This window comes from Jaculus jaculus, chromosome 3 (genome assembly GCF_020740685.1).
Source record: "Jaculus jaculus isolate mJacJac1 chromosome 3, mJacJac1.mat.Y.cur, whole genome shotgun sequence".
Lineage (NCBI taxonomy): Eukaryota > Metazoa > Chordata > Mammalia > Rodentia > Dipodidae > Jaculus > Jaculus jaculus.
In genome coordinates this window covers 164,600,058-164,624,536 of record NC_059104.1, presented here as the reverse complement: position 1 = coordinate 164,624,536, position 24,479 = coordinate 164,600,058, and the positions used below count along the sequence as shown (strand labels likewise).

Below are 24,479 nucleotides of genomic sequence, written 5' to 3'. Positions count from 1 at the left end.
ACTGCAATAGTAAAATGGTACCAAAGAGCAGGATTGCTACTAGACGCTTGACTGTGTGGCTTTGGCCTTTTGGAGCTGATTTTTAAGAGGAATGTGGAAGGATTTGAAACCTTTGCCTAAGAGATGCTTTGCAGTACTGTAAATACAGCTTGATGGACTAGTCTGGTCAGAGTTGAAAGAGCTGAATGCAGTAAGAACTATGGACTGTAAGGTTTGGCTTATGAGGGTGAGAAAGAGCTTTGCCTGGACTGGGCTAGCAGTTTGTGTGGGAAGCTTGTTCTTATGCCCATGTCCTGAGAAGTTTTGCAGGGTTGCTCTGTGTAGAAATGAACTGGTGTGAGCAGAGGGATTTGGCACAGAAAAAACAATCGTTCAGTGAACTGCTGCCTGTTCAGCTGCACCTGAGCAATTGCAACCTTTGAGATTGGGCCAGCTGACCAGCATTGGGGCAACAGAAAGAATGTAGACTTTTTTTAAAAAATTTTTATTAACATTTTCCATGATTATAAAATATATCCCATGGTAATTCCCTCCCTCCCCACCCCCACACTTTCCCATTTGAAATTCCATTCTCCATCATATTACCTCCCCATTACAATCATTGTAATTACATATATACAATATCAACCTATTAAGTATCCTCCTCCCTTCCTTTCTCTACCCTTTATGTCTCCTTTTTAACTTACTGGCCTCTGCTACTAAGTATTTTCAAGAATATAGACTTTTGAAGGGGCCTGAGTGCTTGAAGAGAGTCATGTTTTTCCAAGTCTGCTTTATTCCCCTCTGGATTAATAAACTGGCACCCTACCTGGTATTGCAGAGTATAGGAAATGCAGGAAAGAAAGGGTCATTGAGTTTGCAACATAGTCTTATATTTTGAAAATGGTCATGGGCAGTGTGAAGCAGGTGTGCTGGATGCCTGCATGGAGACACAATGGAACTGTGAGGATGAACCACGGATTGCAGTGGAGACACAGTAGAGATGCTGGGACCACGAGATTGCTACTAATCAGAGCGACCAGCCCCGATGAAGTTTTCCAGGACTGTGAGTAGCCTAGCTGGAGGGGTGGAATTGGAGTTTCAAAGACTTGCTGCTGGCTAGAATTACCAGACATGGAGATTTGTCACTGACTACAGTTGTTGGACTTGGAGCTACAGAGTCTAATGTTTGCCCTGTTTAAATCTTGTATTGGTTGAATGTTTCTTTGCTATGCCCAATGCCATCTTTTGCAGTGTGAATGTTACTTCTGTGCCATTATGGATTTTTTGGTATTGGCTCAGTTAGAAGATTTTGGATTATGGGGATGTATGAACATCATTGGAATTGATAAAAACTATGGGGATTTTTAAAGTGGGATAGATACATTCCATGTTACATCATGTATGGTTATCAGTTTATGGGGGCCAGGGGTGGAATGTGGTTTGATTCAGGTGTCCCCCATAAACTTAGGTGTTCTGAATGCTAGGTTCCCAGCTGATGGAGATTTGGGAATTAATGCCTTCTAGAGGGAGTGTGTATTGTTGGGGGTGGGCTTATGAGTGTTATAGCCAGTTTCCCCTTGCTAGTGTTTGGCATACTCTCCTGTTGCTATGGTTCACCTGATGTTGGACAGGGATGATGTCCACCCTCTGCTCATGCTGTTTTCCCCTGCAATTGTGGAGCTTCCCCTCGAGTCTGTAAGTCAAAATAAACCTTTTCCCCCACAAGCTGCTCTTGGTTGGGTGATTTCTACCAGCAACGTGAACCTGACTGCAACAGACATATACTGCATAAAGAAACATACAATACAAATAAATAAAGGGAACAATGAAAACTATCAATGGCAGCTAGTTCTCAAGGGCTAGGAAAGGGGAAGGGATAGGACTAGGAAAGTTATATCCCAGGACACTAGGGAAATCAAACAATTTAGGAGGGGGCTGATGTTGACTACATATACCTGACCTTTGTACCTATTTTGCGTCTGCACAATATTTAGATGCTCAACATAGGCAGAATGAACAGACTAATGCAAAAAAGTGGCAAAAGCATAAAAGCAACGGGAATGCACTGGCAGAAGCACCCAAGGCACCAGCCAGGCTACCACGCAGTTCCTGAACTCCATGGCTTCCCACCTGACTGGATTCAACAAAACTTAACACATACCTGCTCCTCACATCTGCCCAGCCAGTAGGCAAGAGCAGCCTCCGACCTGCACATGGTGGAAATGCTGTCTATCAGTGCTTTGCACTCTGGGCGGTGGCCAACCAGGTCTTCACTGCTCAGCATAGCAGACAATTGTCACACATAGCTATTTGCATTTAAACTAGTTAGAGGTAAATAAAATTAAGACTAATGTCGTTCCCTGAACTTTGGTGGTCACACGAGCCATTCACACGAGCCATACCACATGTGCTAGTGGCGGCCATGGTTAGGGGCTTCCTCACAGGACGCTGCAAACGCAGCACAGTTGTGTCACTGGAGTGAACTCTGTCCAGCACTGAAGTACAGTTGAAACCTCAGCAAATGCAGATGATGATCAACTCAGGGTAGTGGGGGTGGGGGGACTCTAACACTGGTCATGAGGAAAAGATGTTAATGGAGCACAGGACTGTTGGGTAGAGCTTCTGAATTTAGGTAGGGCAGGGCCTACTGACACACATTCTGGATTCCCCCGCACAAATATTGCACTGTCATATGCCAGACATTGCTGGCTCTTTTGCCCTCTCCTGTATCTACTGCCTTTAGAGAACACAAGCTCTACTTTGTGTTTGTGACACTGCTGCTCTGGTTCACAGGACGCACACCTAAGGGTTATTCAGGAAGCCATGCTTGCAGGTTTGCTGTCTTTCCCAACATGTTCGCATGCAAAACTCTCAGAGCTGGGAAACCCTTTAACCGTCTCATTCATCATCTCTGGAGCTGACAGTGGACCTGTTGTTCTCCCGGAGTTCTGGCAACCTGATCAGGAACCTTTAAGCCTACCTTCTGGTTTGGCTTTACAAATAGGTTTTTAAATGATACAAAGAAACACTGTTCGTAAATGTTGTTCACATGAATACTAAAGATAAATACTCTTAACAATATGAATCATGACATGACCTGTAAGAAAAGTGCAGGGGCTTTGGGTTAAACTACTTATCTCCAAATTTCCAAATTATACTCAAACCTCTACAGTTACAGATGCAATAGGAATATTATCAAATCAAAACCCTATTTTAGTTAGAGGTATGCAAGGAAGTAGTTGAGAAAATTCTGTACTAAAGTAGGCTGGCATTTAATGTTTTTACTTGGTCTGGAGATGGCTTAGCAGTTAGAGCATGCCTGTGAAGCCTAAGGACCCATGTTTGACTCTCTAGGTCCCACGCAAGCCAGATGCACATGTGACACAAGTGTGCATGACTGCACATGTGCACAAGGTTGTGCACACATCTAGAGTTTGACTATAGTGGCTGGAAGCTCTAGCATGCCAATTCTCTCTCTTCCTCTCTCTCTCACCCATATGCACTCATATGGGATTGTCTAAAAACTGAACATTTTTTTCTTTCTTTTTTATTAAACTTCCTGCCAGTGTCTTAAAGATGAATCACGAAGAAAGCTTAGAAGCTGGGCGTGGTGGCGCACGCCTTTAATCCCAGCACTCAGGAGGCAGAGATAGGAGGATCGCCGTGAGTTCGAGGCCACCCTGAGACTCCATAGTGAATTCCAGGTCAGCCTGGGCTACAGTGAGACCCTACCTTGAAAAACCACCACCAAAAAAAAAAAAAAAAAGAAAGCAAGCTTAGAATTATTCAGGAGAAGAAGCTATGTAAACTAATGAATGTTTCAGAAATAAAGAACAGGTGTCAATAAAGGTGTTTTGAAGAATAAAATGTGAACTAAGGCTTGCTAGAGTTTTGCACTATCTCCTAATTATAAAGTTTGTAAGATGCGTATGTTTATCTACTGCATGTACCTGCTTCAAGTGGCAATACATTAATGTTTTCAGAGTTACATCAAAATAAATAAAAGATGTGGGCCTGGTGAGATGGCTCAATGGTTAAAGGTCTTGCTTATAAAACCTGCTGGCACAGGTCCAGTTTCTGAGCTACTTCCATAAAGCAGGGCAGGCATTCAACTTTAGTGGCAAGAGACTTTGGCACAAACAAGTGCAAATAAGAAATGAATGAATAAAGAATTTCAAAAAGAAACAAAATGTTGATAATAACAAATGTAAGTGTAAACACTTTTTAAATTAAAAAAAAATTTTTACTTGAGACAGAGAGGTGCAGGCAGAGGGTGGGGAGGGGAGATAATGGGGCCCCAGGGCCCCAGCTGATGCAAACAAACTCCAGACACATGCGCCACCTTGTGCATGTGGTTTATGTAGGTCCTGGGAAACTGAACCTACATCCTTAGGTTTCACAGATAAGCTTCTTAACTGCTATGGTAGTTTAACTCAGGTGTCCCCCATAAACTTAGGTGTTCTGAATCTAGGTTGCCAGCTGATGGAGATTTGGGAACTAACGCCTCCTGGAAGCAGCGTATTGTTGGGGGTGGGCTTATGGGTGTTACAGCCAGTTTCCCCACTCCAGTGTTTGGCACGCTCTCCTGCTGCTGTTGTTGGTCAGAAAGTGATGTCCACCCTGTGATCATGCTATTGTTTTCCCCTGCCATTGTGGAGCTTCCCCCTTGAGTCTGTAAGCCAAAATAAACCCTTTGTCCCCCACAATCTGCTCTTGGTTGGGTGATTTCTGCCAGTAATGCACACCTGACTGTAACAACTGCTAAGCCATCTCTCAGGTTCTAAACTAATTTTTTATTAGCATTTACTGGTAAAAAAAAAAAAATCAACCATAATGTTTTTATTAGCAATTTTTTTTCTAAAGGAACAAAAACAGAAGTTTATTTTATATTATTATTATTTTTTATTTTTATTTTTTTGGTTTTTTTGAGGTAGGGTCTCACTCTAGCCCAGGCTGAGCTAGAATTCACTCTGGAGTCTCAGGGTGGCCTTGAACTCACAGCGATCCTCCTACCTCTGCCTCCCGAGTGCTGGGATTAAAGGCGTGCGCCACCACGCCCGGCTTGGAAGTTTATTTTATATTAAAGAAAACTAAGTTTCTGTAACTTTTCTTACAACATTTCTACTATTGTCTTTAGGGTATTCTTGTTAAGTGGTTCCCTAAAAGAATATAAACATGATTGAAGGCAGATATTTAATGCATTGTTAGTCATCAACTTTAGACCTATACTGTCCAGAACAAACCTATTTTGTGTTGACTGTTCTAGAATAATTATCAATATTCCTTTCACCCCCTCTCATCCACTGCTGCTGGGCATGTAAAAGAGAATAATTACTTCAGGAAACCAGTCTGAAGTTATGTATTAAGTTATTTAGACACCAGCTCTGCCCTATTATTTCTCCAAGGCTGTTAGGGTAGATTCCAGTGAAGTAAAGTACAGCATATCAATATGTCAATAGTTTCTATAATAAATGAACAATTTAAAGATGCATTTAATTTTAAAAAATATTTTATTTATTTTCAAGGAGAGAAAGACACACACACAGAGAACGGGTGCATCAGGGCCTCTAGCCATTGTAAACAACTCCAGACACATGTGCCACCTTGTACATCTGGCTTATTTGGGTACTGGATAATCAATCCTGTATCCTTAGGCTTCCCAGGCAAGCACCTTAACTGCTAAGGCATTTCTCCAGCCCTGTATTTAAATTTTTGATTTAAAACAATTTTAAAATACCAAAAGAAAATCTTTCATACATATTACATGAAAATGCAAGATGAATATTCACTTTCACATAATTAAGGATACTGTAAAACATTTCAATGTACTCAGTACAATAACCTTCCAAGCTGGTTAATGTATTTTCTGGTGCAGATTTTTCCAAAGCTTTAGTTAACATGTTTCTCCTAACTAGACTAGACTGATGAATAAGTGAAAGGAACAGAAGCACTTCAAGCCTACAAATCACAATGGCCAAGAGAAAATACATATAGCAGCTGAAGGGCCTATCTATATCTTAAAATCTTAGCTCCTAGCATAGTAACAGCTACCCATTCCCCACTCCCAGCCTGGAGGCACACGGAGCCAGGGTGGGCAAAAAGTACCCTGCCCTCTAAACACTGGGGACTTGGATTGCTGATTGTCTGCTCTGATCAGAGAGAGACACAAAGGGACAGATGGCTATTGCTGCTGCACCTTCAACTGCTGCAAGCCCCCTTTTTGATGGGACTTCTAGGGATTTAAAGGGTCACAGCTCTTTCTTTCCTTTGGATTTTCCTACTTTCCCTTTTGGGAGGCAGATACTAAGAGACCAGGACATTCAAACTCAACTGCATCTGAGGGAAAATTTAGAAAGTGATCACGCCTACCCAGGAAATGATTCAAGCCTAGGAAGACCTTAAGTTTACATCTCAGGCTGATGCTTGACAGCCCACACAATGACTAGAACAATAAACAAAAACAGCAAACTCCAAGGAAAAGGGAAACTTTTAATTTCAGAATTCTTACATTATTAATTTCAAACGCTCAATTTCCCCCAAAATTTCACAAAGTATACAAAGAAAGATAGCATGAATCATTTGAAGAAAAACAAAACAAAAACAGAAACTGTCCCTGAAACACATTTCAAGTAAGATCTATTCTAAGAAAACTTTTGCTATCTTGTATCTGAACAAGGAACTAAAAGGATTTGTGTGGAAAGTCACAAAATGACAGCCAGGTGTGATTTCTACCAGCAAGGTGAACTTGACTGCAACAAAAAGCATGATTATAAATCATTCAACCCACTGAGACACACATTGCAATCAAACTTTCAAAAGTCAAAGACAGGGCTGGAGAGATGGCTCCATGGCTAAGGCACTTAGCCTGAAAACCCAAATGTCCCTGGTTTGATTCCCTAGTACCCATGTAAAGCCAGAGGCACAAAGTGGTACATGCATGTGGACTGCCTTTGTAGCAATCAGAGGCCTCTGGCATGCCCATTTCTATCTCTCTCTGCTTGAAAATAAAAATATTTTTAAAAAGGTCAAAGACAAAGATAAAATCTTGCAAGCAGCTCAGTGCATACAAAGGATCTTCAATAAGATTACCTCCAGATTTCTCATGAGAAACCTTAGAACTAGAAGACAATGGGTTTTTCAATTTAAAGTATAAAAAGAAAACTATAAATCAAGTACCCTGTATCTGGCAAAAATTGTCATTCAAAAGTAAGAAGAGCCGGGTGTGGAGGCGCATGTCTTTAATCCCAGCACTTGGGAGGCAGAGATAGGAGGATCATCATGAGTTTGAGGATACCCTGAGACTACATTGTGAATTTCAGGTCAGCCTGGGCTAGAGTGAGACCCTACCTCGAAAAACAAAAACAAACAAAAAAAGTAAGAAGAGAGCTGGGTGTGGGGTCTTTAATCCAAGCACTTGGGAGGTAGTGGTAGAAGGATTGCCTTGAGTTTGAGGTCACCCTGAGATTACAGAGTGAGTTCCAGGTCATCCCAGGCTGGGCTAGTAGGAAATCCTATCTCGATAAACCAAAAAAAAAAAAAAAAAAATAACTAAAATAAAATAAAATAAAAAGAAAGTAAAAAGAGACTGGGCATGGTGGCACCCACCTTTAATCCCAGCACTCAGGACAGAGGTAGGTGGATCATTGAGTTCCAGGCCAGCCTGAGACTACATGGTGTAGTGCAGGTCAGCATGAGCTAGAGCAGAACCCTACCTTGAAAAATAAAAATAAAATAAAAAGGTAAGAAGAAATTAAGACATTACCAAATCAAGAAAAGATGAATCAAAGGGAAGAGAAAGGAAGGGAGGAGGGTACTTAATAGGTTGGTATTGTATATATGTAAGTAGAAGAATAGATTAATGGGGATGAAAAGGCCCAAAGTGAGGTCAGGGGAGGAGATTGAGTAAAGGAAAGGTGGAGGGAGGACTAATCACAATCTAAGAGGATATAAATAAATCATATGGAATCCTCTGATTTTTGGACAGGAGCCGTAGATCATTGCCAGAAAATTTTCAGTGCCAGGGATGGGATACCTTCCATTGAGTTGTTGGCCAGGGAGGTCCCTGATGCCCCCAAAACATTATAGGCCATTGCCGAGGCCCTTGGTTCCCCATCAGGAATCGATGGTAAGACCCTATTGCTGAAGATTACACATACTTGGGCTGCAAGGCCACTGAGAAGTCCTGTTGGAACTGAGCTGATAACCTCCTCCATGTAGACCAGCCAACAGAAAGCTGGGAGAAGCCATTCTACATACAGTTCAATGGGGGAAAGAGATAACACCAGTGAAGATACTCAACAGTGGACACTACAAGCCTTATAATTGGCCAGCCATGCCAAATGAGCCAACGGGTGCAATAGTGGCACATCTGTCATGGTGGAAACCAACTGCCCTCCAATTGGACTGGAGGCCCGCTCCAAGGAGGGAATATATCCCTGATACTGAAAAGTTAAAACAGGGGTTGTCATGAGCCCTAGGGATGTAACATCTGCTGATGTCTGGATAAGTGTATATACTATGCTTATCAAACTTCTCTTAATATTCATACCCTTATATTAATGCTACTCACACTTTGGGTAGAGAATCTTCTCTTTTCAGATGGCAGTGACCTTGGGACGACTCAGAAGGTATCATAATGCTGGAAAGAAGCGACTAGAGGACCGAGTAACATCTCAATCACACCTTCCAAGGCTCAGAGTCTAATGCGGAAGAGGTGGTGGAAAGAATGTAAGAGCCAAAGGAAGGGTATGACTCCTAAAACAACGTGCTCCCTCCAGACACAAAATGGCCTCGATATCCATGACCTCATAGTGCCTGACAGTACCTACACACAAGCATCATAAGAGGGAAAGATCATGACATCAAAATAAAAGAGAGACTTATTGAGATGGGGAGGGGATATGATGGAGAATTCAATTTCAAGGGGGAAAGGACGGGGGAGGGAGGGCATTACCATGGGATATATTTTATAATCATGGAAAATGTTTTCAAAAATTGAGAGAAAATAAAATAAGATTTAAAAAAATAAGAAAAGGATGAAGGAGTTTGTTACATTAGATCTGCCATGAAAGACAGGCTCAAAGCAGTCCTGAGGGCAAAACGCAGCAAGATAGTGACATGAAACTATGTGAAGAATTCAAAATATCAACAATGGTAAACAAAGCTGCACTGGGATTTTTTTTTTTTTTACCTGATTTATGAAACGAACACATTAAAACAAAATCACCAACTTAAAAGCTGTGTAATTGTAACTTTGGTTTATAAACCCATAGTTTTCTGTATGAGGCTAGTGCATTTTAAAGAATTATCAGCTTATATTAGGGCACATGATATATAAGTAGTCATTATGTTATAATAATCAAAAGGGGAATAATCATTGCTATTAAAGATCTTTGTATGTAAAGAGAGCAAAATGTTAAATTTCTCTACATTTCTTTATAGTAGCCTAGAGAAGTCTAGAAGTCACTTCCTTACAAGAGGCTCTGTTGATGGCAGACAGACAGACAGGAGGCTCTGCTAATGGCAGTAAACAAGAGGCTCTGCTGGGATGAACAGTGTTTCCTGGGGTCTGCATTGTTGATTAAACTCTTTAAGATAAGATGGACTCCTGGTCACAGGCCTACCTCCAACCCCCCAGGGGGCACTTCCTATAACTGACCAACAGGTTCCTTTTTTACTTTTTTGGCTGTAACTGTTACAAGTAAATTGTGATTTATGGCTTAACTCCTATCCTGTTTCTTTTTCTATAAAAACTGACACTCCCAACAGTTCAGGGCTGCACTCTGAGAATCTAGGAGGCAGGCCCAGTATAACACTTTCTTTTCCTTCTTTTTTACCCAATAATACTTTGCCTCACATCCTGTAAATAGATGGTCTTACAACAATCAGTGCTATTAAAGATCTTCTGTATGTACAAAATTCAAGTTAAGAGTGTTATGATTTTAGGATATTAAATGTAAACCCTGGGGGTAAACCACAAATAAAATAGTTATATAAAACATACAAAAGGAAACAAGATGGTAACCTATATGTTTCATTATTAAAAATCCATTCAAGCGCTGGAGAGATGGCTCAGCTGTTAAAGCGCATGTCTGCAAAGTCTAATGACCCAGGTTCAATTCCCCAGTACCCATGTAAAGACAGATGAATAAAGTGGAACATGTATCTGGACATGTATGCATTAGCTGGAGGCCCTAAAATGCCCATTTGCTCTATTTTTTTAAATTATATTTACTTATTTGACAGAGAAAGTGGGAGAGGGAGAGAGAATGGGCATGCCAGGGCCTCTAGCCACTGCAAACAAACTTAGGACCTGTGTGCCCCTTGTGTATCTGGCTATCTTGGGTCCTGGGGAATCAAACCAGGGTCCTTTGGCTTTGTAGGCAAATGGCCTAACCACTAAGCAATCCCTCCAGCCCTCTGTCTTTATTTCTCTCTGCAAATAAGTAAAACTATTTTTTTTTAAATCAGTTCAAAAGAAATGAGGCATTTTTATACAAAAACTTTCATAGGCATGTAGAAAACACATAGCACAATGATGGAAGTGTTACATTATCAGTAATTACTTTAGATGTAAATAGGCAAAAAGATAGCTGGCAGAAGGGGCTAGCAAATAGCAAAATTACAGATGTTCCTTGACTTGCAATAGATTAACTCTCAATAACACCATCATAGGTTCAAAGTATCTTAGGTTCAAATATTTTAAGTCAAAAATGAATTGCTGGGAAGATGGCTCAGCAGTAAAAAGCAGTGCTTGCTTACAAAGTTTGTTAGCCTGGGTTCAATTTCTAGGATACCCATATAGGCTGGATGCAAAAAGTAGTGCATGTGTCTGTTCACTTGTAGTGGCATGAGGCCCTGGCTTGTGCTTAGTGACGCAGCTGCCTCTGAGTCGCCCAGTGCTTTTAAATTTTTTTTTTAATTTTTATTTATTTATTTGAGAGTGACACGGAAAGAGAGGCAAATAGACAGAGAGAGAGAGAATGGGCGCGCCAGGGCTTCCAGCCACTGCAAACGAACTCCAGACGCGTACGCCCCCTTGTGCATCTGGCTCACGTGGGTCCTGGGGAATCAAGCCTTGAACCATGGTCCCTCAGGCTTCACAGGCAAGCGCTTAACCGCTAAGCCATCTCTCCAGCCCTCCCAGTGCTTTTGTAAGCAGCCCCTTACTCTGCTTTGTAACTCCAATAAACTCACTGGCTCACCAAACCGGTACTGTTGCAAAGTTACTTTGGTCAGCCATCTGAGCCCTGTCTGGGATGAACAGATGTGGGCTTGCATCTTCTACGGGGAATGTTTCATAATCTACAGCTATCTGAATTGCAGCTTGATAATGCTAACCAACATCACTGGAGTGTTGACTGTATATTGGTAGCCCAATATCAAAATTCAAACTTCAAATAATTTCTAGTGAATATTTATAACTTTATTTTGGGGGGGTTTCAAGGTAGGGTCTCACTCTAGCCCACACTGACCCAGAATTCACTATGTAGTCTTGGGGTGGCATCGACCTCACAGTGATCCTCCTACCTCTGCCTGCTGAACGTTGGCCATCTCTCCAGCATTTCACTTTTCTTCTTACCCAGTAGAGGTAAGTGATCCAACTTTATAACCTTTGGGATCTATTTACTTCCATTAAATTTACATGGCAACACCCAACCCCTGGTTAATCCAAACATTCACACTGTTGGGAACACTAACAAGTTACCTAAGCCTGCTAGAAAGCCCTTTCACTTGATCGGCCTGCAATGCTCATCTGTGGATACAGCATGCAAAAAATGAAACTTGTAAGGTGATAATGAAGCTTCTGAGTCACTGACACCAGTAGTCTCTTAATTCACATTTCCATCTCAACAGGGAGAATATTTAGCCTAATATACTAAAAGAAATAATGTCTGTGTTTCAAGGCTACACTATCAAAAGCTCAGCACAAGGAGCCATCAGAATTATCTGTGCATAATTATGAAACAACAGATCAGTATCTCAGATTCATGGCAGCATTAGTTTTGGGAATTACAGTAGAAGGAGTGATTACATATTAACTCCAGATGATATGAGCCCAATTATAGAAGCAATAGATAAAAATTTTTAAAAAATAAGCACCAGGCATGGTGGCACACACCTTTAATCCCAGCACTTGGGAAGCAGAGGTAGGAGGATGGCCATGAGCTCGAGGCCACCCTGAGACTACATAGTGAATTCCAGGTCAGCCTGAGCCAGAGTGACACCCTACCTCAAAAAACCAAAAAAAAAAAAAAAAAAAAAAACAAAAAAAAACCCAAACAAACCACTTGGGCTGGGGATTTATTTCATGCTAGCATGCACACAGCCCTTGGTTTAACCTTGGAACCTCATAATGGGGCATGGGGAAATTAAGGCAGGAGGTCCCCTCAGTTGCACAGTGAGTTGGAGACCAGTCTGAGACATGAAAATCTATCTCAAAAGAAAGAATGAAAGGCTGGGAAGATAGCTCAGTGGCTCAAGTATATGCTACTTGAGCTGGAGCTCCATTTCCAGACACGATATAAAAAGCCAGAAGCCACAATGGGCTTTTATAATCCCAGAAAGCTGACAGAGACAGGAGTCAGTGACAGGAGAAATTTCCTAGAATCTCATGGCTACAGCAGCAGATACAGAATCCAGAGAGAGAATCCTGCCTCAACATGAGGATGAGAGGCAAACACTGACCCAAAGGAAGTTCTACAGTGTGTGCCTGCACTCACCCACACAATCACACACATGAACATAAACCCCCTGCACACAGTTTTTTTAAAGTATGAGAATTTACAAATTCAATTTGATAATATTTAAGCTAAGTATCTACCATTTTCTGGGAACTGTGAGGATATAGAAATAAAACATGTCACATATAATCTGAGACAAAGACATGTATGAAGAAAGCTACAAATTGGCTACAAGTTAAAAACCAAAGGGACTCCCTCCTTTAGATTATGAAATAGGTGAATACAATACAACAGAACAGAGAAAGAAGACTATAATTTCTGTTGGAAAATTATGAAATTATGAAAAAATGGAGGGACTGAAAGAGTTAAGTCCTAGTTTGTAAACCTTCAAGAATGAGAAGGTACAAAATAAAGACTGTCTAATGAAGTAAGGAATAACACTGGAACACAGTAATTGTGTGAAAATATGTGCCAGGAATCATAATTAAAAAGGTGTCAAAAACCATGTATAAATGAAGAAAGTTCAGATAAGCATCTAAGTAATATTAAGTGGATAAAGACTAAGAAAGTTGTGTGAGAGATGGGAAGCTGGTCTCACCCTCACTTATAAGGGACACCTCAGTTTAACTCGGCATTTTCATGTTGTCATTCTCATCACAGCCACTGTATGGGATGAGAGCATCCTGAGCATGAATGTTTCATGGCTTGTCAGCTCAGTATACAAAGTGATGAAATAACCCAAGGGGATGAGCTAAGGATTACTCATACCAATCACAAACCAACTGATTAATCCAAGTTGAATGAGAGCAACTCAAAGCACAAACTGATTGCCCTGTTGTACCAAAATGGAAATAGCATTTTTTTAAATGATTATAAAAGTAATAAACACTAGTTTTTAAAAATCTTACAAAAATGCTGGGCTCAAGACATAGTTTTTTTTTTTTTTTTTTTTTTTTTTTAGGTAGGGTCTCACTCTGGCTCAGGCTGACCTGGAATTCACTATGTAGTCTCAGGGTGGCCTCGAACTCACGGCGATCCTCCTACCTCTGCCTCCCGAGTGCTGGGATTAAAGGCGTGCGCCACCACTCCCGGTCAAGACATAGCTTAGCTGGTAAACTGCTTGCTTTACAAGCATGAAGAGCGAGCACCAGAATTTACATGAAAATTCTGGGTGCGGCACATGTAACACCAGTCCTGAGGAAGCAGAAACAATGTAACACCTGCAGGATCCCTGGCCAACCAGTCTAGCTAATTGGCCAGCTCTGGGCCAATAAGAAACCTTGTCTCAAAGGAGGTGAATGTTTTCCTGAGCATGACACCTGGGCATGTGTTGCAGTGAGGTTCACACTGCTGGTAGAAATCACCCAACCAAGATCAGCTTGTGGGAAAACGAGGTTTATTTTGGCTTACAGGCTTGAGGGGAGGCTCCATGATGGCAGGGAAAATGATGGCATGAGCAGAGGGTGGAAATCACCCCCTGACCAACATCAGGTGGACAACAGGGACAGGAGAGTGTGCCAAACACTAGCAAGGGGGAGCTGGCTATAATACCCATAAGCCCACCCCCAACAATACACCATACATGATGTAAAATGCAACACATCAATCCTACTTTAAAAGTCCCCATAGTTTTTAATCAATTCCAATGATGTTCACACATCCCCATAGTCCAAGGTCTTTTTTTTAACCTTTATACATATTTTAAAATTTTTAAAATACATGACAGAAATGTACATTAACAAAAATGTGTGAAAATAACACAAAAGGCTTTGTGTTTACCTTTAACCTAGTTACTCTTCTCCCAGGTATCATCTTATAAAAACCACGAGGGGCCATCATCTTGGCCAAGCTCTCCATTGTGCCTGTCCGGAGAGGCTCCTGGGGGAACAAGCTCGGCAAGCCCCACACAGTCCCCTGTGAGGTGACAGGCCGCTGTGGCTCTGTGCTGCTGCGCCTTATCCCTGCCCCCAGGGGCACTGGCATTGTCTCTGCCCCCGTGCCCAAGAAGCTGCTGATGATGGCTGGTATTGATGACTGCTACACTTCAGCCAGGGGCTGCACTGCCACCCTGGGCAACTTTGCTAAGGCCACTTTTGACGCCATATCTAAGACCTACAGCTATTTGACCCCCGACCTCTGGAAAGAGACTGTGTTCACCAAGTCTCCTTACCAGGAATTCACTGACCATCTTGTGAAAACCCACACCAGAGTCTCAGTGCAGAGGACCCAGGCTCCAGCTGTGGCTACCACATAAGGGTTTTATACAGAAAAAAAATAAAAGTGGATTAAGCCTGAAAAACAACAACAACAACAACAACAAAAAACCCACAGTACACTATCAAACCAGTAAACCAACACTGGTGCAACTAATAGATCTTGTATTGATTTTGCAGGCTTACATGCAGTTGTGCACTGAGTTCTGTCATCATGTGTAAATCTGTGTAGACACCACCAAAGTAGAAAGTAGAAGTGCTCCACAGACACCCTCCCTAACAAACCCAATGAGGCCCCTGTATTCCTACTCACATTTGTCTCATGATTGTTACTCCAACTTTGCCATGCTCTTTACCTCACAGAGTCCAGGGTCTTTTAACTGAGCCATAACACAAACAAAACAAACAAAAAACCCCCAAACCCTTAATGGAACAGAATAAACATTCACATTGCTAAAGATGGCTCTGGGCATATAGCACAGAAATATTCAGTCAATACAATATTTAAAACAACCAGGGCAAACACCAAACTCTGTAGCTTCAAGTCCAACAACTCTAGTCAGTGACAAATCTCCAAATTCGATAGTACTAACCAGCAACAAGTCTCCGGAGTTCCAATTCTGCCCCTGCAGCTAGACTACTCACAATCCCGGGAAACTTCATCCAGGGCCAGCAGCTTTCCTTGGCAGCCATCTCATGGTCCCGGCATCTCCAGTGGGTCTCCACTGCAATCCATGGTTCATTCTCATGGCCCCATGGGGTCTCCATGTAGGCATCCAGCAAACCTGCTTCACACTGCCCATGGCCATTTCCAAAACACAAGACCGCATTACAAACTCAATGACCTTCTCTTTCCTACATTTCTTATACTCCACAATATCAGGTAGGGTGCCAATTTGTTAATCCAGGGGGAATAAAGCAGACTTGGAAAACCATGACTGTCTTTGAGCACTCAGGCCCCTTCAAAAGAGGGTACATTCTTCCTGTTGTCCCAGTGCAGGTCAGCTGGCCCAATCTCAAAGGTTGTAATCTCTGAATTGCAATTGAATGGGCAGCAGTTCACCCAAAGATTTTTCTTTCTGTGCCATATCCCTCTGCTCACTCTAGTTCATTTCTATGCAGAGCAACCCTGCACAGCTTCTCAGGACATGGGCATAACAGCAAGCTTCTCACACTAACTGCTAGCCCAGTCCAAGCAAAGCTCTTTCTCAACCTCAAAAGGCAAACCTCACAGTCCATAGTTCTTACTACATTCAGGTCTTTCAGCTCTGACCACAATAGTCCATCATGCTGTACTTACAGCACTGCAAAGCATCTCTTAGGCAAAGGTTTCAAATCCTTCCACATTCCTCTTGAAAATCAACTCCAAAAGGCCAAAGCCACACAGTCAGGTGATTAGCAGCAATCCCACTCCTCGATACCACTTTACTGTTGCAGTCAGGTTCTCATTGCTGGTAGGAACCACCCACTCAAGAGCAGCTTGTGAATAAAAAGAGGTTTATTTTGGCTTACAGACTCAAAGCGAAGCTCCATAAGGGTAGGAGGTGTTAATTCCCAAATCTCCATCAGCTGGGAGCCTAGTATTCAGAACGCCTAAGTTTATGGGGGACACCTCAATCAAACCACCACAGCATGACATATACACCACACACTCTCTCTCTCTCTCTCTCTCTCTCTCTCTCTTCTCTCTCAGAAAAAAGATAATACCAGACAAAACTTATGTTTTAGCCAAGCGTATTGGTCTACACCTTTACTCCAAGCCCTTGGAAGGCAGAGACAGGAGGATCGCAGTGAGTTCGAGGCCAGCCCGAGGCTACAGAGTGAGATCCTACATCCAAAAACTAAAAACCAAAACCAACCAACCATGTTTACAAAAAAAAAAAAAAAAAAAAAAAACAAACCACCACAAACAAACCACCTACCATTTTACTAGTTTAAAACCGGCATACATTTTTTTCAGACTTTTTCTATGCATATATATGCACACAGTTTAAAAATACACAATCATGTTCTAATTCCTGCTCTGTCACATGTTCATGTGTGTAAGTGATGACCCACGCGTGCCCCAGTGGGTATGTGGAGGTCAGAGAACAACCTCAGGTGTCACACTTTGCTTCCCACCTTGAGGCAGGTTTCCTCATTGTGCACGGCTGCATTACGAGAATAGCTGGCCAGCAAGCTTGGGGAGGGGAGGAGCATGTTCCTGTCTCCCGTTCCTGTTTTTGCTATAGGCACCCTGAGATTAGACACTGATGCTACAGGAGTCTACATGGGTTCTGGAGATCCGAACTCAGAAACTCAGGCTTGTGTGGTAGGTAAGTGGTTTATCTACTGAGATGTCTCTCAGCTCCTTATCTTTTATAACAGGCCTGAGAATTGAGCCCAGAGCTTTGCACATGCTAAACAAGTGCTCTTCCATTGAGTAGTATGTCTAATACCTCATAGCCACTTTTCATTTTTTTATTATGGTATTTTGAGGAAGGGTCTCACTCTAGCCCAGGCTGATGTAGAGTTCATTATGTAGTCTCAAGGTGGCCTCAAACTCATGGCAATTCTACCTCTGCCTCTCAAGAGTGGCATTAAAGGCATGTGCCACCCTGCCTGTAATTTTTTTTGAGACAGGGTCTCAAGTAGCTCAGGCTAGCCTCAAATTCACTATGTAGCTGAGGGTGGCCTAGCTACCTGCTCCTCATGCCTCCATCTCACATGTAGTGATAGTGCAGGGGTCTATGTCTAGAGCATAACCATTTTTTTGTTCTTAAAAATATTCTATTTTAATTTATATATTTATTTGAGAGAGAAAGAGAAGTAGGCAGGTAGAAAAAGTGAGTGAGAAAGAGAGTGGGCACACCAGGACCTGTAGTCACTGCAAACGAACTCCAGACACATGCAACCCCTTGTGCATCTGGCTTATAGGGGTGCTGGGAAATCAAACATGGGTCCTTTGGCTTTGTGGGCAAGCACCTTAACCCCTAAACCATCTCTCCAGCCCGAGAATAATCACTCTAAAAAGAGAAAAAAAAAAGCTGGAGAGATGGCTTAGTGCATAAGGCACTTGCCCCCAAAGCCCAAGGACCCAAGTTCAATTCCTCAGCACCCACATAAAGCAAGATGTGTAAGGGGGCACCTGTGTTTGGCGTTCATCTGAGGTGGCTAGAGGCCCTGGCACACCTGTTCTCTCTCTCTCTCTCAGCCTCTTTCTCCCTCTCTCAAATAAATAAAATAAAATAAAATAAATGCTTAAAAGCTTTGGCATCAACTTCAATCATTTCTATGGTAATCTATTATGGGGAAGAATAATAATTCAACTCTCAATATTACCCATTAGAACTAATTTTAATTTTTGAGTTTCTTTGTGAAACAGTTGAAACTCTTTGATAAAAAATTAGTATCCCTAGCTGGGCGTGGTGGTGCACACCTTAAATCCAAGGACTCAGGAGGCAGAGATAGGAGGATCACTGTGAGTTTGAGGCCACTCTGAGACTACAGAGTGAATTCCACGTCAGCCTGAGCTACAGTGAGACCCTACTTTGAAAAACAAAACAAAACAACAACAACAACAAATTAGTATCCCATGTCAGGGATGGAGGTACATGCCAGAAACCCTACTCTGAGGTGATAGTGGCAGGAGGATCAGAAGTTTAAGGCCAGTCTGGGATATATGACACCCTATCTTAAAAAACCAAAGCCAACCAACCAATCAAACAAACCCAAAACTCTCATAAGTATTTGATGATCTATGTTCTTTGAGGTTCAATTAGTTTCTTATGGCTACAACAAATTACTACAAACTGAGTGGTTTAAGAAAACACAATTTTATTTTCTAAGCTGTAGAGAATGGCAGCCCCAAATCAAGATGTTTACAGTGCTAATCTCCCTCTGAGGTCCTTGGAAAGCCCGTTCTGGTCTCTTCTTAGTTTCTGGTGGCTACCAGCAGTCCTGGCCATTACTCCAATCTCTATCTTTATATGGCCGTTTCTGTGTCTTTCTATCTGCAGAGGTTTGATACCATGTCCAAATCTCCCTTCTCTTTCAAAGGTACTAGTCAGAATTCGGGCCCCACCCTAATATAGTGTAATCAAAGTCTAACATGATTTTGTCTACATAAACTACGTCCATATATGGTTGCATTCGCTGGTTAGGACTCATCTTTCTGTGGGATGTAATGTAAGCCACTATGTTAAAAAAAAAGTCAGAAATGTAATTGGGTATGGGGGTACATACATGCATGTGGAGGCCAGAGGACAATCAACTTCCTCAGATGTTTAGCAAACCAGCCCCGACTTGTCTCTGCCTCCCCGGCACTGGGCTTACAGGTGTGTGCCAGCACTCAGCACTCACGTTCGCATACTTGTGAGGCAAGCAGTTTAACAAATGAGTTATCTCCCCATTCCTTTGTTTTTTTTTTTTTTTTCATTCTTTATTTATTTACTTGACAGAGATAGAGGGAGAGAGAATGACAGAATGGGCACGCTAGGGCCTCCAGCCACTACAAACGAACTCCAGATGTCATGTGACCCCTTGTCACATGAACTGGGAGGAAGGGATGACTAGGTGGAGTAGACAGATTTTAATCGTAGTGAGACTGTTCTGTAGGATACTATAATCGTGGATACATGTTATTATACATTTGTCAAAATGCAGATTTTACAACACTAAGAATGAACTCTCATGTGAACATTAGACTTAAGGGGATCATGATGTAGATTTATCAACAAAAGGAAAGTAGGGAAGGAGGGATAGTCATAATAAAGTCAGTAAACACACCTAAGAAACAAAACCAAAAGGCACAAATCTGGGACATCCTGTAGTTTATGAGATAATATGAAAGTATTCAAGGGAAGGGGGCAGGTCAAACATGAATCAATAGACATTAGTTTTTCATAAGTAAAAATAAAGTGATTTAAATAAGTAAGTAACACAATACTCAACTATAACCTAAACTATAAAGTAGTCCATTCTGATATAAATAACTGAATAAATAAAAATGTATATATCATTCATAAACAATTTCCAGTATTCCCTCCCTGCAAGCAACTCTGGTTAGTTCCAACTCCTTACACCTTCCCAAATCCCCATCCACCGTGACAGGAGACTACACTGAGCGACTCAGTTCCCGAACACAGTGCTTATTCAGTGGAGAAACTGACAACCATGACTTTATCCAAGAACAGAAGTTAGCATCACCACTTGGGCATCTCACATTCCTGATACAATGTGATTAGAGCAGCACTTCAACTCTATGCCATTCTTTCCAAAAGCCCAGTCTAATCACAAGAAATATTCAGACTGGGTTACATTCTGCAAATCATGGAAAACAGCCACAGCTGGGAAAAGACCTGGGGAAAAGGCACTAAGGCTTAGATGTCTTGAACTGAATCCTGGAAAAAGATATTAATAGCGAAGCTAGTGAAATCCAAATAAAGCCTGGAATTTAGTTAATCACAATATAGTGACCTAGGGTTCTTAGTTTTAACAATTGTAACACACTAATGGAAGATGTGGGCGAACTGGCCATTGGCCAGAGGGTATATAAAAATAGTCCCTCTTTGCAACATTTCTATATACCTAAAAATTATTTCAAAATAAAATATTTATTTAAAAATAAAAATAACTTTTAAAAGGAATCATAGCCCACTGAAGTAACATAGAGGTTCTTTTGGAAAATACTAACCTTCTAGATTTAATTGCATTTATGCCATTTAAAAAGTCTTTTAAATAAAACTGAACAAAAAACAAAGCTGAGGGAAAGGATACAAACCACTTCTTATTGGAGTAATCAGAAACATGTTCTGCATGTTAACAGTCCTAGAACTAGACATATTAAATGAGGAATATTTGAATGACATTATTAATATAATCTCTACAGATATAAAACCCAATATTCTAAATTTAATTCTCTGACATTTCTCTGGACACTGTGCTTCATGGGTCACTGAACTTCACTGGGAAAGAGGCATGTTTAATATACTAGTTGCTTCACAATATAGAAACAAGCATTTAGTAAACTTACACCTTTTCCATATTGTCTCTAACATTATAGATAAGAGAAATGAATACTGAAAGGTTGGTTTTTGCTTTTAGAGACAGGGTCTCATACAGCCCAGGCTTGCTATATAGATGAGGTTGGGCTTGCATTCCTGATACTCTGGTCTCCACTTCCTAGGTGCTGGGATTATAGGTATTCTTTGCCATGCCTAGCTTGAAAAGTTGTTAAACAAGGTTATCTATACTTTGGATATAAAGCAAAAGTTAGACAGTCTTAAAAGATGTTTAATTACTTAGGGCAAACATGTATATTCCATTATTCTATAAACCATAAATGAAATACCCTAGATTAAGTGAAGTTACATATTAACTTTTGTCCTATTTAGCTGCAAATAATTTCTTTTAGGAACAAGAAATTATCCCAGAGGTTACTTGCTATTGGTCTGTAGGACACCAAACAGTGTGTAACTAACAGAAATATTATTTAGCAAGTTGTTTAAAACTGCCTATGAGCACTGAGCCCTCAGTTACTCTTTGAAATTGCCTTTTTCTTTTTTTTCTGAGGTAGGGTCTCACTCTAGCTCAGGCTGACCTGGAATTCACTATGGAGTCTCAGGGTGGCCTCGAACTCACGGCGATCCTCCTACCTCTGCCTCCCGAGTGCTGGGATTAAAGGCGTGCGCCACCACACCCGACTTGAAATTGCCTTTTTCATTGGCCTCTTAGTGACTAATGAATGGAACACGTACACTTGCATGAGTGATTGTTTAAACTGTTTTGAATTATACTTTGACAAACATAAACTCACAAGAAGTCTGCAAATCTGGTTTCATAGAGCTATTACGACAAAAGTTTTTTCTGCACAGTGTCCTGATAACATTGCCAATTATTTGGAACTATTGAATAACATCTTTCTGACTTAATGATAAAAGGAACTAGTCAAGTAAAATATATGTTATCTTTTGTTTTTGTTCTTTTTACATAGGTTCTTGCTATGGGATCCAAGCCTCTACCTCCCAAGTGTTGGAATTATAGGCATGTGCTGTCCCACCTAGCAAATACAGTTGTTTTCAAGATTACTTTTAGACCACCATTGACTTTAAATTACCATAGATAACTTTTTCTTTCCTTCCTTCTTTTTCCTTTCCTTTCTTCCTTTTCTTCTTCTTCCCTCTTTCTTCTTTCCTTTCCTTTCCTTCTCCTTCCTGCTCGCCCTTTCTCCCTTCCCTCCTTCCTTCTCCTTTCCCTGTCTTTCTCCCTTCTTCCCTCCCTCCGTCTTTCTCTTTCCCTCATTCCCTCCCTTTTTCATTCATTCATTCTTTTCTTTTCTTTCTGTAGGGTCTCACTCTAGCCCAAGCTGGCCTGGAATTCACTATGTACTCTTAGGCTGACTTTGAACTCACAGTGATCCTTTTACCTCTTTCTTTCTCCCAAATGCTGAGATTAAAGGTGTGTGCCACCATGCCTGCCTACCACTGACTTTCTATCCTGCCAGTAAAATATGAACATATTAAGCATATAATCTATTCTATTACATTCTCCCATCCACACATTTGAAAAACAATGGGTGGGCTGGCAAAATTGCACAATGGTTAAGGCAGTTGTCTGCAAAGCCTAACAACTCAAGTTCAAATCCCCAGTACCACACAAAGTGGCACATGCATCTGGAGTCTATTTGCATTGGTTGGAGGCCCTGGTACACCCATCCTGCTCTCTTCTATTTCTCTCTGCTTGCAAATAAATAAATAAATATTTTTTTTTTAAAATGGGAAATACCTAAAGATTCCCCTCTTTTCACTTAAGCTATTTTCTGATGACTTTAAAAAAATATTTATTTATTTGACAAAGAGAGGGGAGGGAAGGAAGGAGGGAGGGAGGGAGGGAGGGAGCGAATGGGTGAGCCAGGACCTCCAGCCACTGTAAACGAACTCCAGATGCATGTGCCCCCTTATGCATCTGGCTAATGTGGGTCCTGGGGAATCCAACCTGGGTCTTTTAGCTTTGTAGGCAAACGCCTTAATTGCTAAACCATCCCTTCAGCCCTCTGATGATATTTTTAAGTATCAACCCCTATATGGGAAAACAAAGATATACACAGCAAATTCAATGCTTGTTTGGCTAGCATTAAGATATTACCTACAGAATCATAGGACCGAAGATTGAAACAGAACTTTAAAGAACTTCTTGACCAAACTCTGGTTTTAAGAAAAAGAAGGCCAAATGGAATAAAAAGATATTCTAAAGGTCTGACAGTAGCTACAATTTACTTGATCTTAACAAACTTGCTAAGGGATCTAACAAAGCATGTGTTACTTTTATTTACTGAAAAAAAAAAATCAACACAGGCTGCAATCTAAATTTACTTTTGGTAGATTAGTGATACAGACTAACTTTAATTTTTAGGTCTGAACATTGGAAAAGGAAACACTACACTCCCCTGTCTCCAAAACCAGATCCAAAATAAGCAAGAGAATATAAACATCCATACCCTGACATCACTTCTAGATGAAGTTGTCCTGAGACAGTTAAGAAAGCAGGAACACTGAAGAAATTCTCCTTAGGCACTTTTATTTTGCTTGAAGGCTGTAATTAAAAAACACAAGCCACAAAATCTATTACACATTTTGCTGTTTTTTATATTTATATACAAGCCACAACTAAAAGCCACTGTGAAATTAAGCCTATGTGAGGAAACTTTCTTATCATGAAAATAAAAGCAGTCTATGTACCTAAAGGAGAAAATGCCAGCTTAGGAATTACTAACACTGGCCAAGTGTGGTGGTGCACTTAGGGAGGCTCAGGCAGAAGGACTGCTGTGAGTTCGAGACCAACCTGAAGGTACAGAGTGAGTTCCAGGTCAGGCTGGGCTAGAGTGAGATGGTGACTAGTAAACAAAATGAAAACAAAAAAGTACCAATATTAAAGAAGTTTGCTATATATTTTCAAAACATACAGTATAGGACATAGCACTTTTGTCATAAAATACATTTTCCCCCAAAAGAAATTTTGATTAAGGGATTAAGGGAAAAAAACCAAGGAAGAGATTATGAATTATAAACTTCAATGATGAAAAATTACACCATTTCTTCAAATGTTTAGCCTATAATTAAGACCTACTTTTCTTAGGAGAACAGCCTCTAGAATATGTGTTATATCAGGCTGGAGAGATGGCTTAGTAGTTAAGGTACTTGCCTGTGATGCTAAGGACCCATGTTCCACTCCCCAGATCCCATAAGCCAGATGCACAAGGTGATGCATGCGCAAGGTCGCACATGCACAGAAGGCAGCACACACATTTGGAGCTTGATTATGGTAGCTGATGCCCTGGCACAGCAATTCTCTCTCTCAACCTCTTGCTCTCTCTCTTAATATGTGTTATTGTCATTGTGAATATGTCATTATTAAGATAGCAATACTACTTTTTGTTTTTGAGGTAGGTTCTCACTCTAAACCAGCTGGCCTAGAACTCAATCTGCAGTTCCAGGCTGGCCTTAACCTCACTATGATCCTCTGGACTGCTGGGATTAAAGCATGTGCCACCATGCCAAGCTTGCATTTAATATAGACTCTTAGAAACACACTGTAAACTTATGAACAAATTATAATCAATCTC

The 24,479-nt window shown here is 41.1% G+C and overlaps 1 protein-coding gene across 1 annotated transcript in view; it reads right to left on the bottom strand.

Annotated features, from left to right (window-relative positions):
- The window catches only part of Nars2 (asparaginyl-tRNA synthetase 2, mitochondrial), a 107,448-nt gene that overhangs the window by 66,067 nt on the left and 16,902 nt on the right, over positions 1 to 24,479 (bottom strand). Inside the window, exon 2 of the mRNA XM_045146528.1 lies at positions 23,355 to 23,449. Coding sequence (XP_045002463.1) covers positions 23,355 to 23,362 — 8 coding nt within the window. The 5' untranslated portion in view covers positions 23,363 to 23,449. The remainder of the gene's footprint in view (positions 1 to 23,354; positions 23,450 to 24,479) is intronic.